The sequence below is a fragment of the Betta splendens genome, chromosome 13 (genome assembly GCF_900634795.4).
Source record: "Betta splendens chromosome 13, fBetSpl5.4, whole genome shotgun sequence".
NCBI classification, from domain to species: domain Eukaryota; kingdom Metazoa; phylum Chordata; class Actinopteri; order Anabantiformes; family Osphronemidae; genus Betta; species Betta splendens.
Window position 1 is genome coordinate 1,029,948 of NC_040893.2, and position 17,868 is coordinate 1,047,815.

The 17,868-nt window shown below is 39.4% G+C and overlaps 1 protein-coding gene across 9 annotated transcripts in view; it reads left to right on the forward strand.

The window, feature by feature from the left end:
• myo18ab (myosin XVIIIA b) overlaps positions 1–17,551 on the forward strand; it is a 102,284-nt gene extending 84,733 nt beyond the window's left edge. For 7 of the 9 annotated variants that reach the window (XM_055514217.1, XM_055514216.1, XM_055514218.1 and 4 more), the window contains 10 exons: positions 2,256–2,360; positions 2,470–2,616; positions 2,937–3,050; positions 4,718–4,834; positions 6,663–6,746; positions 7,683–7,820; positions 10,462–10,647; positions 10,739–10,878; positions 14,310–14,432; positions 16,139–17,551. In XM_055514217.1, the coding sequence (XP_055370192.1) occupies positions 2,256–2,360; positions 2,470–2,616; positions 2,937–3,050; positions 4,718–4,834; positions 6,663–6,746; positions 7,683–7,820; positions 10,462–10,647; positions 10,739–10,878; positions 14,310–14,432; positions 16,139–16,232 (1,248 nt within the window). In that variant the 3' untranslated portion in view covers positions 16,233–17,551. Of the gene's footprint in view, positions 1–2,255; positions 2,361–2,469; positions 2,617–2,936; positions 3,051–4,717; positions 4,835–6,015; positions 6,098–6,662; positions 6,747–7,682; positions 7,821–10,461; positions 10,648–10,738; positions 10,879–14,309; positions 14,433–16,138 lie in introns of those variants that run through there. The other 2 variants (XM_055514219.1, XR_008696518.1) reach the window with 2 other exon arrangements.
• Positions 17,552–17,868: the final 317 nt, after the last annotated feature.

Below are 17,868 nucleotides of genomic sequence, written 5' to 3' on the forward strand. Positions count from 1 at the left end.
ACGGGCGAAGGCGGCACCGAGAGACCCTGCCCAGCAGCCGCTGGGGCAGAGTGGCCCACCCAGTGCCCAAAGACTGGGTTAGCGTCCCAGGAAGTCGACATCTCCAGATGCCTCCCATGACCCAACATGACCGACGACGTCCTCCAGGCGGTCGAGGCCTCCGTAGGCCGAGGGGTCGAGGTGGCTGGTGACGGTAGATACCGTACCACCGTCGTGGCAGGCGACTGCGTCCTCCAGACGGTGAGCTGCCCCAGAGGCCGGACCACCGAGGTGGCCGACGACGCAGGAGGCAGCGCCACCCCTGCGGCAGGCTGTGCCAAGGGCAGGACCACCAGTCAGTCGGACACGGAGAGCCAGCGATGAGCCGGAACCAGAGACGATGGCGGACGAGAAGCCGGAACCAGGACCAGAGACGATGACGGGACCGGAGACGAAGACAGACGTGGAGACAGAGCCAGGACCAGAGTCGAAGACAGACGTGGAGACGGAACCGGAACCAGAGACGAAGACAGACGTGGAGACGGAGCCGGGACCAGAGACAAGGACAGACGTGGAGACAGAGTCGGGGCCAGAGACGAAGACAGACACGAAGACGTGGCCGGAGCCGGGCCACTAGGACTCGATGCAGGCGTGGCCGGAGCCGGGCCACCAGGAACCGATGCAGGCGTGGCCAGGGCCGGGACACCAGGAACCGATGCAGGCGTGGCCGGGACCGGACCACCAGGAACCGAGACGAGCGTGGTCGGGACCGGACCACCAGGAACCGAGATGAGCATGGTCGGGACCGGACCACCAGGATCTGAGACGAGCGCGGCCGGGACCGGGCCACCAGGAGCTGAGGCAGATGTGATCTGTGCCGGATGACCAAGAACTGAGACGAGCGCGGCCGGGGCCAGACCACCAGGAACTGAGACGAGCGCGACCTGGGCCGGACCCCCGGGAGTTGCCTCTGCAGACGTGATCCGTGCCAGGCCACCAGATGTAGAGGCGCACGTGGCTGGTGCCGGATCACCAGGAGCCGATGCTCCGCAGGAACCTCCTGCACCTCCCAGAACGTCTCCTGTGCACAAAGGAACAAAACTGCAGCAGGAACGACCTCCTCCTTTAGGCCGGCAGGAACCGCAGCAGGCACTGCGACAGGCGCGACCTCCCCCTTGAGATCGTCGGGAACCGCTATGGGCGCGACCCCCTCCTTGGGGGGGCAGGATCGTGCAACAAGTTTAGCTATACGGAAACGCAGGAATGTGGTACTGAGACTTGACAATCTGGCGAGGTACTGGGGTGCGAGGCGGTGCTTAAATACACTGTGAACTAATGACTAATGAAGTGCAGGTGTGGATAATGACCGGTGGAAATGGGGACAGCTGTGACATACGGTAAACAGGAAGTGAAGCTAGAACAGAAACAGAAACCGGGAGTACTACCAAAATAAAACAGGAAATGGAAACTGGAACCAAAACATGACATGGCTGACAAACTAAGTCCTTTCCAAATAAAAGCTGAACTAGAACCGGATCGTGACACCGTCTTGTCTTTTCTGTATTTTTCCTTACTTTACTTTACTACGTTTTTTTCGCTTGGATTTCGCCAAGCAAACTTTGTTTAAAAAATACTTGACTCTGCCAGAAATGTCAAGCTTCCCCAAAGAAATAAGGAGGAAAACGGAAAACTGTAAGGAAAACTGTCTGTAAGGGTTGATCTTCATCCATGCAATAACATGTATAATAAAAGAGTAATTAGATGTTAGTGTGTGGAGATGTGTTAGCGTTCTTATTTTTAATCTCCAGTCCTTCTTGTGTGCACCTCCAACTGTGACAGCGATCAAAGTGTGCAAAATAACTTCCCTCTGGGATTAATGAAGTTTTTTGAATCTTGAATCTTGAAACACATCAACCCACTCAGGAAACTGCAATTAACAGTTATTTTAGTTATCTCTTTGTCCTGAAAAGGGAAGAGAATTGCGCTAAGAAGTATTTCACACCCTGGGCCAGTGTGTCATAGGACTACATACTTTATAGAGACAGACAAGCGTTGCACATATCCTCACAGTAAATGTAGAATTTATAATCAACTTAACTGAAAGTACGTTTTGTATGCTTTGGATGCTGTACTATGAAGCTGTACTATGAATTTCTTGATTTCATTATCTCTCTTTCTTTCTCTATATGTGTGTGTGTGTGTGTGTGTGTGTGTGTGTGTGTGTGTGTGTGTGTGTGTGTGTGTGTGTGTGTGTGTGTGTGTGTGTGTGTGATTAGCTAAAACAAATGGAAGTCCAGCTTGAAGAAGAGTATAATGAGAAGCAGAAGGTGCTTAAAGAAAAGAGAGAACTTGAGGCAAAGGTTCTGTCAGCACATGATAAGGTAAGTGCATGAGGACGATAGTAGTTGATGGATAGTAGTTATTTGAACTGGAACTTATTGTCAACTTTAAGTTTGAGTCAAGTTTTCGGAAAGTGTACCTGTTCTCCAGGTTCGAGATAGTGGCATTGAGACTGAGAAGCGTCTGAGGAAGGACTTAAAAAGAACCAAAGCTCTGTTGGCTGATGCCCAGATCATGCTGGACCACATAAAGAATAATGCTCCTAGCAAGCGGGAGATTGCCCAGCTCAAGAATCAGGTAAAGCTATGAAAAAACAGCTTTATGTAAAATACTGCACTAAACATAAAAGATTGTAATATATATAATAGTATACCTCTTCTCTGATATTGTTATATTTATTACAAAGGACTACTGTTGTATTTAACACCATTCAGCAATAATTATTATAATTATAATATATTATGAATATAAAATATAAAAATGTAATATATATTCACTTTATTATATTATTATATCATAATACCTATTATATGGTCACTGTACATAAAACTTTTAAATATAAATAAGGCTTTTAAATATGTAACATTATTATCTGACTGCTTTCTGTGCTTGTTCAGCTGGAGGAGTCTGAGTTTACCTGTTCAACTGCAGTTAAAGCTCGTAAGTCCATGGAGGTGGAGATTGAAGACTTTCATGTTCAAATAGAGGACATTTCAAAAACAAAACAAGCGGTCAGTAACCCTATATATCTTCTGAAAACATCTTATAGCAACATTGTACAGTGTATGATATTCTATGTGTATGCTTATGATCATATTACTGTCCTCTGTCAGACACCATATTTATGATCATTCAAATTGTTTGGTTGTCACATATATCTGGCTTTGTTGTAATCTCAATTCTTTTGGACATTCATGTACAAATGTAAAATGTGAATCACATGCTTATGTTAACAACAACTTAATTGATGTGATCTCCTATACTAACGATTTGGTTGCATATTTTCCTTCAAGCACAGCTTGAACATAATCGTGTTTAGAAATTTGAAAATTCTTCTTTCCAATCACATTTCATTTTTGCACTTGCTCTTATTTGTGTTTATGTTCTATTAAATCGTCAAATTCTGCACACATTTTACATGTGTCTTAGATGTGCAACCAAGTGTAACAAAAATTGGTGCAAATGTGATTTTTAATTTCTATTCACTTTTCAAGTGGTAGCAGAAAGATCCATTTTAAATTTCAACATGTTGTTCAACAGAATTTAATGATGCTCATGAGATATTATTACACAATACATGTAGGACTGCTCCGCCTGTGTAGGAAGGAAGCGTTGTCATATGTCATTATAGTTGAAAGAAAGAGTTAAAGGACACACATTGTCTGTCTCTGTAAATTAATTTCATCCTTCTTCTAGAACATTTTCAGATTCCTTACGTCCTTTTTTTATCACACTTTTCAGTTCTCTGGTAACCTTCTAATATTAACAAAAGGACAGAAAAATAACAGGGAATCAGGAAAGAAAAACATTCTTCAGTCCACCCATTTCTGGAAGATTTGATTTAAATATAATATTTGTACAAATTTACTGATGTTAAAACAACTACAGTAAACAGGCTGAAGCTACTGTAGTCAAGGACCCACACTACTCAAACAGCAGCATCACAATCTTGTGTGTGTGTGTGCGCGACTCAACCGAGTCCCCTCAGTGAGCCGGAATTCTTTATCCCAGAAGACAGTTTTTTTTTGTCCAATCACATTTCTTGTAAATAACAGTGTTTTTTTAAACAAATATCAATTAGAGTGCAATTTAAAATTATCACTATGAATGTTTTTTTAAACAAACCATAATTGACAATTAAATTTACATCTGAAAGTTAGGTTTACAACTTACACAGCTGATGTTACTCTTTGGGTGAACCAACACACTCAAGCAGTGATTTGAGTGGTTATGCCATCTCATTTACTATTATTAGTTAAAAATACATAATTTTAAAAGTAGTATATTGGCATTTTTTGTGATTGATGTGTTGGACATTAAATGTACAGTAAGTTTTAGTTTAAAGTTAGACCAAACAGCAAACTACTGTATTTCTCCTTAAACTGAAAATAGTGGTTAAGTGCCTTAAAATTTCTGGTAAATCTGTATTACAGATTTGAGCATTTGTACACTGTTAATTTGGGGAACCTTGGGGAACTAAATCTTACCAGAACTTTATTTTCTGTTGTGATTAAATATTCCTCTAATTCAGGCATACAAACAGGTAAATGCATATTTGTGTATTTTATCAACAAGCGGGTGTTACAAACACTGTTACAGTTTTTGTCACACAGGGAAATCATTTCTAAATGGGTTGGTTATCATTTAATACAACATGTCATTTTAATGTGTCATTTAGTTGGAAGAGCAGCTGAGTCACCTACAAAGGGAGAAGAATGAACTGCAGTCAAGGATGGAGGAGGACCAGGAGGACCTCAGTGAGCTAATTAGGAAACACAAAACTGCTATGGCACAGGTCTGCTTTTTCTCTTATGTACCATGTGCATAAATACAGTAGAAAGGATCTAGCATTTTCATTGTAATAAACAAAAACTTAAAAAAAGTGATGACATGTACAAAATAAATGTAATCATAAAAATATTTATAAAAAATATTTAAATTGTTATTATACACCTTTTTCATTCCATAATTATTTTATTTCTCATCTTAATTCTTACACTTTCAATATTCACTTTTCATGGACATCTGAAGTAGTAAAAGAATGTAAATAAAGTGGCTCAAGAGGTAGAGCAGCAACCCATCAATCATAGCATGTATCACAGTATGTGTTTTGGTTCCCATGAGTGTGCTTGGGCCAGACATTGAAACCCAAGTTGCCCCTGTGTGTCAGCTTTGTGAATATGTGTGTGTACTTGTGTACTGAATGTGATGCAGTGTCAAAGCACTTACTTAAAAGTGCAGACCAGTTACCATTTAATGTAGAAAATTATGCATTGCATCTTTGTTATATAGATGCATATGTAATGTAGGGTAATTGGTGCACATTTAGATGTAAACAAATGAGTTTATTTGTTTAGATTGTCTGTGATCAAAAGTAAGAAAAAGGCTAAATTGCAGTATTTTAAATCTTCAAAACAAGACATCACAAATACAGTAGACCCACCCACCTTAACCATAGAAACCAAATTAAACAACAAGTTGCAACTCTGGGCTATTCCAGACTAAACTACCTGAAGTCCTACAATGGCCTACAATAGATGCCTAATAATAAGCCTTAGGGCTCAGTACTGTAGCTGCGTTGCGGTCTTCTAGACCATACTGGCACCCACGCAATAATTGCTCAAGTTAAAAACATTCATTTTCCCAAACATTTATTCAGCATTCCTAAACCAGGAGACTTGTGAAAATGACTCCACACAGGTAGGCCTTCAACAACATGTACAGACTTATCTAGTTAGCTAGAGTCAACTCTATTTAAGTCTAGCTAGTGTCTCTTTAGATTTTGCTTTTAGTTGGACTTGTGTCTTCTACAAGAACCACCATCAAGGTACGGCGGATCATGTTCTTTAGAATCTTCTTTAGCATCCGAAGTAAGCTGTGGAGTGGTGGGAGATAAAAAACTTTATTACTGTATAACACTTCTATAACATTTATAACACTCCTTTGTGTGTGTGCGTGTGTGTGCTTTCCCTGCAGGAATTTGCTTTGCCATGTCAGAATTGTTCTTTGCTTAAAACACATGGCACACATCATAAGACAAATGATGACTACGCTGAAGGTGAAATTACAGATACAATAATTATTAGTTCATAAAACGTTAACATTAAAGTCAATAGATATGCAACTATGATGCAATACATAATTATGGGGCAGCCTTAGTTATCGCCATTACTGGTTACATTGAATTTGAATCTTAATGAGAAATATTATAGGAAAAGCATTTGAGTCCTGTCCATACGAAAGGTGAATCAATTGTTTATTAGACATTGAAATAAAGGATCTTTGATGGACCATCCATCCATTTTCAACCACTTTATCCGGGGCCAAGTTGCGGGGACAGCAGTCTAAGCAAGGAACTCCAAACTTCCCTCTTTCCAGATATTTTCTCCAGCTCTAACAGTGGGACCCCAAGGTGTTCCCAGGCCAGCCAACAGACATAGTCCCTCCAGTGTGTCCGATCTGTAATGGACCACTTGGCCCTAATCAAATTGACTTTCTTGTCTGTACAGTATTGTACAATAATAGAAGGAAATATGAACTTCTCAAGTAAGGTATTTAAATTGTGATTTATGTGTAGTCTGTGCACAAGGTAAGTAATAGTTTTGCTTATTTTCTTACCACAGTTGGCCCAGAACCTGGCTCAGATCAGTGACCTACAAGCCCAGCTGGAGGAAGCCCTCAAGGAGAAACGGGCATTTCAGGATAAGGTAGATCCCGGCTGTCTGATTAGAACACATCAACATCATCATCGCAATTAAACATTTACAATAAAACAAGAAAGGAAACACATTTGTTTTACTTTTTGAGTAGTGAAAGAAATTGTGAAGTGAAAGAAATGAATTATGTAATTAATAATTCCATTCAAAGTAAATCAAAATATCCAATTATTTCTAAAAACATAAAGCCACCACTTATGTGCGAATATGTTTTTTTTTTTAGTATTGTTACATCTAATTCTGACATTTCGTGAGCTACAGTCCACTCTTCAAGCTGTAAAGTTTCTGCTCTTAAAAGTCATTTATCTGGTGTGGCTGCTTTAAGCTTTGCCAGGTATCTGTGGTGCAATTGTGGAATGCAGGAGCTTCATTGTTTCATTCATTCATCGTTTTTTAGAGTTAGAAGCTTACTACCTAAGAGATGGTTCAGAATCACCTGAGCCATCTTTTACTTTATGGTTTAAATAAAAGAGTTCAAAAAGTTAAAATATTTTTTGTTAGCTATTATGGTTTTCCTGTAACAAGCCTGTTCAGCAGAGATGCAACTCCACTTTCACAGCGCAAAATGGAGCTGATTTTCCCGCCTTTCGTGTCCATGAAGGCGCAGCTGCAGCTTTGACTGACAGGTCAAATTCCTGATGCTCAATGTAGCAACTCAATGCATATTACTGATTAGTTCATTACACTGTTTGAATGTTTAGTAATGAATCAGACACTTCCTCTGAATCCTTTCAAAATAAAACCACCATTTCAAATCTTCAGCTTTAATAGCACTATTTTTGTTTTTCATTGGGTAATTGTGACTAGTTAATGAGGCTATTTTACAGTTAAGCTATTAAGGAACTGTAATACTAAGAAGCAATGTGGATAGAAAAGACCTTTACGGCCTCTCTTTTGAAATCTCCACTGCATATGTTTGTCTTTTAGATGCAAGCCCTCCAGAACCAGCTTGAGTTTCAAGAGCAATCAATGGTGGAGAAATCCCTTGTCAGCCGTCAGGAGGCCAAGATCCGTGAGCTGGAAACCAAGCTAGAGTTCGAGAGGACTCAGATCAAACGCTTGGAGGTATGAGTCAAATCAGTATAGAGGACTGTTAGTGCTGCTAGTGCTACATCTCTAGTGCCATTTGACTCTTTCTACATTACACACCTGGGCCAGTGGGCAAATGGCACCCTTGCTCTAGCTGATATCCTGTGAACGGCTGCTTTTATCATGTAAACAGGGTCATCACTTGTGCAGGTATTATGGTCATGCAGGTACTATGGTCAGCTTTCTTCCCAAGCCAATGCTGTAACAAGTGAGCCACCAAGCCACCAGGAAGAGACTTTATGTCTAAAAAATATTCTACCGTTTGTAATACTTCATGTGTTACTGGGGAAAAAAATCAAAATTTATTAACAAAATTAAACAAAAATATTAACAAAAGGTGAGTTTGATTTTAGCAGTCACCCACAATTGAAATTAAAATATTGAAATGTGCTCATCCCCGGGTGGCTACGCCCAGCCCCACAGATACCGCTTCCCTCCAAAACGAGGCACCTTTGAGTTTTGACTTTATATGTAAATAACATTGTGTGTGCTACTGGTCACAACAGAATGTAAAAACCCAAAAAATCCAGTGTCTGGACAGATTCTTACAGCTCTTTGTCCTGTATGGAAATAAGCCCCTCCCTGGCTGGCTGCGCCCAGCCTCACAGATACTGCTTCTCTCTAAAACAGTGCACCTTTGAGTTCTGACTTTATGTGTAAAAACCTTTATGCGTGTTACTGGTCATATTACAATATGAACTACTGAAAAAATAACAATAAAATGATGTTTTATTGCATTCAGTTGTACAGATTGAGAAACTTTAGAGATAAAGACTATGTGGCATCCCTCACTTTAGAAATGCATCACAACTTACACCTTTGATCTGTGAAACACACAGCAAATTCGTTACTTTGGATTTTATTTCAACAAGAGAAAAACCTTGTTTTAGAGAATTTCACGCATAACACCACAACTCACATGTGGCAGTGTCTATCGACCCTGTCATGAACCTGGGCTGTTTCTGTGTTTTCTGGTTTGTCATGTTCATTTCCTGTTTTATTTTTGTGTTCCCGGTCTTGGTTCCTGTATGCTTCAGTTTGGTTCACTTAGTCATGTGTTTACTTCCTGTTTTATTTTCATGCACTTCCGGTTCTGTCCTGTCATGCTTAGTTTACCTTTGTGGCTCGTTATGTGATCACCAGCTGTGTTCCACATTAATCACCTCCCTGCATTTAAGCACCTGCACATCCCTTTGTTCTCTGTCAGTTAGTCTTTGTCGAGCACCCGGTTTGTCTGTCTCCCAGCCAACTCAAAGTAAGTCGACGGTTTTGACCTGTGCCTGTTTTTTGACTCGGTTTGCCTTGTCCTTGCCTGTACCTCTGCTTGAACCCTGAGTTTCCTGGTTCTGACAATTGCCGACTCCTGTTTTGCCTGCCATCTTTATGCCAAATAAACCTGGCTCATTCTAAGTTTGTCTCCCGAGCTGTGCGTTTGGGTCCTTCATCCCTGTCTGCTCACGGTGAGCCCCGACAGACCCAGCTTGCTGTCCACCCCCAGGCCATTTTGTTATGTGCTGCTAATGACAGATACCATTTCCCTTCAAAGCGGGGCATTTTTGAATTCTGACTTTATGTAGTAAAAAAAAAAAAAAGTTCTGACTTCATGTAGTGAAAAACGTTGTGCTGATACTGATTGTGCCTAGTTGTGCAAGCTCTTTGCAGAAAAGTCCAGGAGTGCTAGTGGTGAGTAGAGAAGGTTTTGCTGTGTACAAGATAGAAATGAGGCTGATGTTCTGCAGATTAAATTAAATTATTAAATTTTTATTAAATTAAAACATGTTTTGTTTATAGTAGTTATAAGTACAGATAAGGATTAGACTTGCCTTTTGCTTTTCATGACCTGTCAATAAAATCTGCACTGACTAATCAGTATTAGTAGAAAGTGACAATATAGTGATTGAATGTGGAGGTAGCAGAGATTTTTCAGAATTAATCATCCTTTTGGACTGTATGATTGACGTGATGTAATGTGGTGGATAAATCTATGACTAGCATTAATGATTTAGAAAATGTGCACAAAATTACACAAAAGTAATGATGTTTGTTATGGCACAATTTTAAGTCTTCCTTTTATTTGTAATGATCTTCATCTTAGAAAAGCCAAAACAAAATTGGTGTCCCACTCCAGTTCGCGAATGACTGAAATCCTCTCTATGCTTCTGTCCAGCTTGCGCTGGACTGAGACTTTGTGTAGCACCCAGCTCGGGTGCCACACCTCTGCTAGGGGGCAGGCGGGACCAGCAGCTAAAGTAAATCATTACTTCTAACATATGAAATAAACTGAAACCGAGAGAAAAGAGAAAGAACGCCTTGTCCAATTTTTACCAAATTTCTTAGAGAAGTTGCAAAAATTAGTTGTTGCGGTTATTGTCTGTCTCGGAATGCGGACATTGCTACAGTATCTTCAAAAGAGTGAACTTACAGTACAAATGATATACTGCACCTTATGTAATGACTGTTTTGTTTCTGCAGCATACAGAACACAACACATGTGAAACAACTACTTCCCATCTCCCATTTATACATTTGATCAATTATGCCTGTATAATCACAGAAAAATGCTATCTGAAATTCAGGTGGGGTTTTTATCTATTCAATTTTCTTTATTGCTGTACAGAATCTTGTGGCTCGTCTTAAGGAAGTTGTGGAGAAACTCACAGAGGAAAGAGATCAGTGCAGCAGCATCGAGAATAGAGAAAAGGAACAGAGTAAACGTCTACAGAGACAGATCCGCGACATGAAAGAAGAGATGGCTGAACTGACTAAAAAGGAAGCTGAGGCCAGTCGTAAAAAACATGAGCTGGTAATAGTGTAAATTGTAAAAATTAGGCAACAAATAATAATAAGCAAGCAGCACAATCACCCAATTAAGACACATTTTTTCTCATTATCAGGAAATGGACAAAGAAATCTTAGAGGCCGCTAATCAAAGCCTTCAGGCAGACCTCAAGCTGGCATTTAAAAGAATCGGCGACCTTCAAGCAGCCATTGAAGATGACATGGAGAGTGATGACAATGAAGACCTTATCAAAAGGTACAGAACTATTAACTTTACGTGTTGGTGTTTCTTAAAATGCCAGTAGATGTAGCACAACATAAACCCATCAAAAGATTATTCACTACAAAGACCACCTACTGTATATGTATAGACCAGTCATTAGTGTATTGCAAAGTAAAAGTAATAAAAAATGAATGTAATAATCAAGATGCTAGGTTGTAGTGTTAAGTGGTAATAAAATACAATAATAATACAATATTTTAATGTCACAAAAATCAATAATCCAAAGATCTAATTACTAGCTTTTCCATAGCTTTCAGTAGCATTGTGGCATTCGGCCCTTCACGTTGCTAGGGGCGCTCCTGTGTTTTTTGTCGAGATCATTTCCTGTCATGTTTCTGTGCTCTGTGTAATTAGTTGATGTTGTACACCTGTTTAGTCTGGTATTTAAGTACTGCCTTTGTTTTATTCCTTGCCGGTGTGTTGTAAGTCGTGAGCACAACCGTTACGTTCCAAGTTAAACAAAGATCAACAACATCAACAGAGATCCTATGTCCTCTGAGGTTTGTCCATGTTCTTGCCTGCTGTGTTTAGAGATTTAGTTTAGCCTGAATGTATCATGAAGCATTTCGACACATTGCAAAACTGTATTGATACTGTGTCAATCAATACTGACACCTTAAAAGTCCCTACAGGCAACCTAGTTGGCAGACTCAACTGACACTGATTTGATGACCTCCATCTATCCATCTTCTACCGCTTAATCCCATGCGTGGGGTTGTGGGGCCATTTTAGTACATAAAAATCATGTACTAAAATGCCAATTAAAATGCATGTACCCATGCGTGGTGCCGCTGGAGCCTATCCCAGCCGGCTATGGGCAAAAGGCTTCATGATACATACACCCTGGATAGGTCGCCAGTCCATCACAGGGCAACACATAGACAGACACACACACCTACGGGCAAGTAGAGTGACCAATTAACCTAATGCATGTTTTTGGACCGTGAGAGGAAGCCGGAGAACAATGCAAACACGAGGGGAGAACATGCAAACTCCAGAGTAAAGCACCCAGTTTGCCCCAGGAATCGAACCCAGGACCTTCTCGCTGTGCGCTGACAGTGCTACCCACTGCACCACCGTGCCACAGATGACCTACTATATACACAATAAAAAATATATTAAAATATATTTGATATTTTTAGATACAGTCAATAAAGTGAACATGTATCATAACGTGAAAATCTAAGTGAACACGTTGTGAATGAGGATGCTTTTTTTTATACTAAATTTTATTTAAACTTTTTTAATGAGACACGCTCACATGGCACAGGTGAGGCTGGAGTGCTGGAAAACTGGAAGAGGTTTGGATAGATTGTGTTTAGGTTGTCCCAGTATTTCAAAGGATCTTGGGACCTGGTGATATTGCCCTCTGCAAAGTAGTTTTGCACCTCCTGGATGGCATCATCAACAACAACGCTAAATAACATGCCTAAAGTGGTTGTAGACAGCCGCTGTTCTGACCATAGTCTACTGATGGTCTCATTGCACTTGGAGGAACTGTGGAACCCGAGTGATTTAAATCTGGGGTCTAGAAGTGTTTCTGGGGTCAACACACTGTGAGGTGGTTTTGTTTAAAATGGAAAGTTCTGTTGAACATTTAACCTGCAGAAAAAAAAGAGTCACTTTGAAATTAATCTTAATTCAGGTAGATCAAGTAGAAACCTGAACAGGATGAAACGAGGAAATTAAAAGGGATACCTTATTTTTCGATATGAGATCAAAATGGTCCCACACGGCGGAAACCTTGCTTTTGGCTTGAGGCTGCACCATAATTATAGATGAATTTGACGATGAACGGCAAACGCTCAGGGATTCCTTTTGGCAGATGCAGCCCGACATATGTGCTTCCTTATGAACACAGTTTGGCGCAAAATTGATTGATACAGGAACTTTAGCTGTAGCGCCATTAATCCTCCGCTATGTAACGAGTGGAGTATTCATCTCGGTGAGAGCAATAGTTCCCCGCTCAGTGTGGCCATTAGGGACCGTGTCCTCACTCTACATTTCCTCCTCTCCTGTCCTGTCATCCTGTCAAGCCCCGCCAGTTCAAAGCCGACTGGGGGGAGGAGTTTTAACTAGCATATCACTATCTTTATCTACAGGCTAAGTTTACAAACACCATAACAGATAGAAATTGAATTTGAGAGATCACAAAAAGCTGAACTTGGTCAGGCACATGATAACTAGGAATAAACTCGACTTGGTAATTTGGCAACACACACAAGATCAAGAAGCAGCTTGAGGCTGTGAATAACAATAATCTGTCGAGGACAAGGTGCAAACTGGGGAGTTAAACACACACAATAATATCAAACACAGGTGAAACGAAAGAAATTAGGGACATCACAACAGGAAGTGACACAAACAAAACAAAACCATTGGACCAGAAGTCCAGTGACCCTAATTATGTGAGATCATCTGAACCTCTTTGTCCTCATAAGCGTGCCCATCTCAGCTGTTACTTAGGCGAGAGTTGGGCTACACTTTGGACAAATTGCCAGTCCATCACAGGGCTACATACTGTATATACATGGCTTTGTCTTTGCACTATGAAGGAAGGCTAGAAAACTCATGCAGACATTGGGAAGACATGCAAACTCCATACAGAAAGGAACTGGTATTAATGAGTAAATTTTAAATCAACAATAAAGATCAGATAATGAATAAACATGTATGATCTATTGATATTCTATTAATATTAGTCCAATCTGATTTCAACATTTACAGAAAAATATTTAGTTTGTGTCAGCCTGCTATACATATGTCTGTGTGGTTTGTGAGTTGGAAGCAGGCTTAGACATTTTTTTTTCCTGCTCCTACTGCTTCTAATGATAACCCACAGACTGTCCATTTTATTAAGTGAATCAGATGTTACACAATTTTCTCTGCATATTTGTTTTATTTATTTTCTTTAAAGTGTAAAACGTAATCTTGTCACAGTTCACAACACTTGCATGCAGAGCTGAAATTAATTGGAGCATGTACTATATTAAAAGAACATCCTCATTATTAACTAGGGATCTAGAATGTTGGAAAAATGACTATTTAGCAGCCAAAGTCTAATGGCATATTAAATTACTATTACTATTATATTACTACATTACTAAATTGTACAGTATTTGAGATGTGAAGTGAGTGGACACTTGAGTAATAAGATGTTTTCAGAATGTATTTGTTTTCTTTCTGTTTAAAGAGGCCCTTTGACTTCATGTGCTTTCCTTTTTTCAGAATCAACTCCTCAGGCTTACTGTAAAACTTAACACCTACAACAAATTCATTGTTTTTTTCACAGCCAGAAGGAGTTACAGGAACATTTCGATTGGAGTTGACTTCTATCCCTTTATAACTGTCTTTGCCAGCTCCTTTTGATTCTTATTTGTTTCCTGTTTCTTACTCCACATCAGTCAAGGAGTTTCAGACACAGACTCTGAGATCGAGGATCATGTGGACAATGTGAAATCCTGGTTGTCTAAAAGCAAAGGTTTCTCCGAGAACCTCTTAGATGACAGCAACTTTAAGAGGTCAAGGTTAGTACACAGGACATAGCTGCTCTTACAGTCATTTTAACAGCAAGACAAAATGGTTTGTGTTAGGGAAATTGCGAATACCCTTTGTAATTCTTAAATAAAAGAGACACAATCAGTTGAGACCTTCTTCGGGATTTGACTAGCAAGGAGTGATCAAATTACAGCCAGGCAACTTCCTCTCACTGAAGAAAAGAAATGAGTACAGCTCATAATATAGTGCACAAAGCAAGCAACAAGCACATAAGATAAAGATGCTACACACAGGCACTCCCTTTTCTTGTAGTAGAAGGGAGAAAACTTCTCTGAGGACATCAAGGTCACAGCTAACGAGGTTACAGCAAATCAGTGAAATATATCCCACAATGTTTTAATGATTAAAATGCAGTATTTTTCCCAACAGTTTGCACAGCGAGGTCAAGAATAAATAACACATTAGGAGCACAGATATTTACGAATTATGTCAGTTATGTCTCCCAATATCTTGGGAGGAAAACAGGAGATTGACCTATCACAAAAGCAGCTCACACTTAACGTCCTGCTAGACTATATGGGGGTTACAGTCCTGGAAGTATTTCCCATACTGGTAGGCAGCTCCTACTGTATGTACAGTAAGGGCATTAATGCTAATCAGTGTAGCCTTCTCCAAAATTTCAGGTTTTACCCAGCTAACAAACTTAGAGACTTTGCATCTGCTGATGGCAAGTAAAGTGCAAGCAAAGGCAAGAAAGGCAATATTATGAAAAGCCACAGTGTCAGAAACAGCAGGTGTAACAAGGTGAGGACCCAAACGCACAGCACAAGGCAGGACTTTAGTAAAACTAAGGCTTTAATGATTCGGCACCAGAACAGTAGGCAATGAGGTGGTCAGACAGGCAGTGATCAAAAACCAGAAATCCAGCAAAGGTACAGGCAGAGGCACGGTTAAAAAAGAGGTACGAGTCAAAACAGCTGATGAATTACATGACTGAATAGTAAAACTAAACAGATTCTGATTCTGATAGATTCTGAGTCGAATTCTGTGTCCGAGTCAAGCTCTGATAGCTGGAACAGTGTTAAAGTACAGTATCTAACTCGAAAGGTGTCCAGGCCAGAAAGAAAAAAATAAACTTGGCAAACAAAACAAAAGAAAAAGTTGACTGTCTAATGATGAAATATCCCTACCAGCTAGAGAGTAACTAAAGCAAGGAGTAGGTTAATGTCTGATGCATCATCCTGAGTATTTTGTGTGCATGGTGTGGCGTGTGCAAAATATTTGGCATGCTAAAAATATTTGAAAATACAAATATACTTTTTTTTTAAATAATTATTAGCACAGTCTCTGTTATTGCCTTAAAAGCATTACTAGTTTACTACTGTCTCAAAATGTTGAATAAACCTGGGATATTATTGCAGCTCTAAATTGTGTATCTCTTAATTTTATAGCTGCAAGTAGATAAATAACTTGCTGGCCATACAAAAATTACATTCTCATTCCACCTCATCTGTAAATGGTTTCAAAAGAATTTGTCATTTAACTTTATGTGTGGTAAGTAATTAATGAGACTGTCATTCAACTAATTTCATATGTAACATGTGAAAAGGGTTGTGAAAGTGGGCTGTTCTAGTTTTGGTGGTGCTTTTTGACATTCTTTAGTTTGTTGTGCATCTGAATTCATCGTTTTTTCAAAACATCTCTCTTTAACGGGTTGTTTTCTGCTTCACTCTAGTCCATTTGGTCGCAGCTCTTTTAACAGATCTGATGAAGATGAAGACAAAGAAGAAGGCAGGACTACTCATGATATGGATTTGGCCGTACTATAAGATGGAACAGCAGTGAAGACAGACCGTATGAAGCCACACTGCAGTCCTAGCTGTCCATATACAGCTCCTCCCACTCACCAATCTAAACCACCTCTTCCTTGTTGGGGTTTTGGGGGCAGCTCAAGCCTAAATAGGTCACTAGTACGTCACAGGACCACATAGTCATACAGACCACAACCCTCTTCTGTACTCACAAGTATGAATCTCCAATTAACCTAACTGCATGTCTCTGGGATGTGGGAGAAACCAATTTTGCATGCAGAGCTGACCACAGCTGTGATAAACTAGGCATTCCTCCTCACTTATTGGTGTGAAGTCACTGCAGACATAGCTGCTCTGCAAATATATAGACTTATGCAGCAATGCTTTTCTTCAATTACAGCCATAACTGAGCCTAAAAACATAATGTTGCACTTGTGTGTATTATTTCATTTTTTTCTCTTTGTCTCTTATGTCTTAATTGTTTATAGAGTATGTGATCCTCCCAAATATTATGTATTACTGTAATACAATAAATTACCAAGAAGGTTATTTCAACTGTTCATGTATACACATTGATTTAGTTTTATTAGCTGATAGTCTCTGCAGTAGATTCTTTAGTCAAATACCTCGGCTTATGTCTGTTACAGTCTCTTTATATAAATTTTACCACTAGATTTCCTTTTGGTGATGAATAGACCTCATCGTACTGTAAGAGAAAAGTTAGAATCATAGCCTACTTTACAGACATTTCTTTAAAAACTCATAGGACTCTAAATTGCAAATGTCAAATTATTTGAACCAGCACATACTTTGTTTGAATTAATATATAAACATCCCGAATAGATATTATGTACGTATATGTACGTATATAATTGCGTCAGTGCAGTGTAACTTGATTGCAAGTAGGTTACACTTTGGGTAACCATTTTTGTCAATTATACTGTATGTCATTGAGGCCATTTCAGTGCAATCATGCCTTTAAATGGCTCAGTGCCTCAAACCTGTACCTTAATGTGATACACGAAATTCTTTATTGATCTGTTTTGCTAATAAGAGCTGTTGTTGTTAGTTCCAGATAAAAGAAATGTTTATTTTATGGGCTTTTTTCTTTATGTTGATAGGAACATAAAGGTTTGAACAATAAGATTGGTTTTTCATTTTTTTCTATGCTGTCACCTCATTGTTAAAATATGTTTTTAGACCTTTACCTGAAGTGCAGTCTCACATGAATTGTGCATAGTTTACACCAGCTTTGCAAAATGCATTATCTTTAGTTATTATTGAACTCATTGACCACTTTTTAAAATGTTTTCCATTAAAGTTTAATATATTCTAAATGATGCCTTCAGTTCATATCTCTACATTTAACCTGTAAATTTGACTTTGTGGCACTTTTATATTTTAGGGAATCTGCAATTAAAACACTGCATCACATCTGTACTCATTTATTTAGTACTTGTTCAGGGCAACATGAACACAAAACATTTCTTCCTTTTCATCTTTAAGAAATATATATTTTACTCTAGCGTTGAGCTCAAAAAAGCTCAGATTGTCACGATCTGTGCTAGTTCCTGTTTTACTCGGAAAGGACTTCCATCCCTTCCTCATCTCAGCTGTTTCTCTGTCATTACCAGTTCCCATTATCCACACCTGT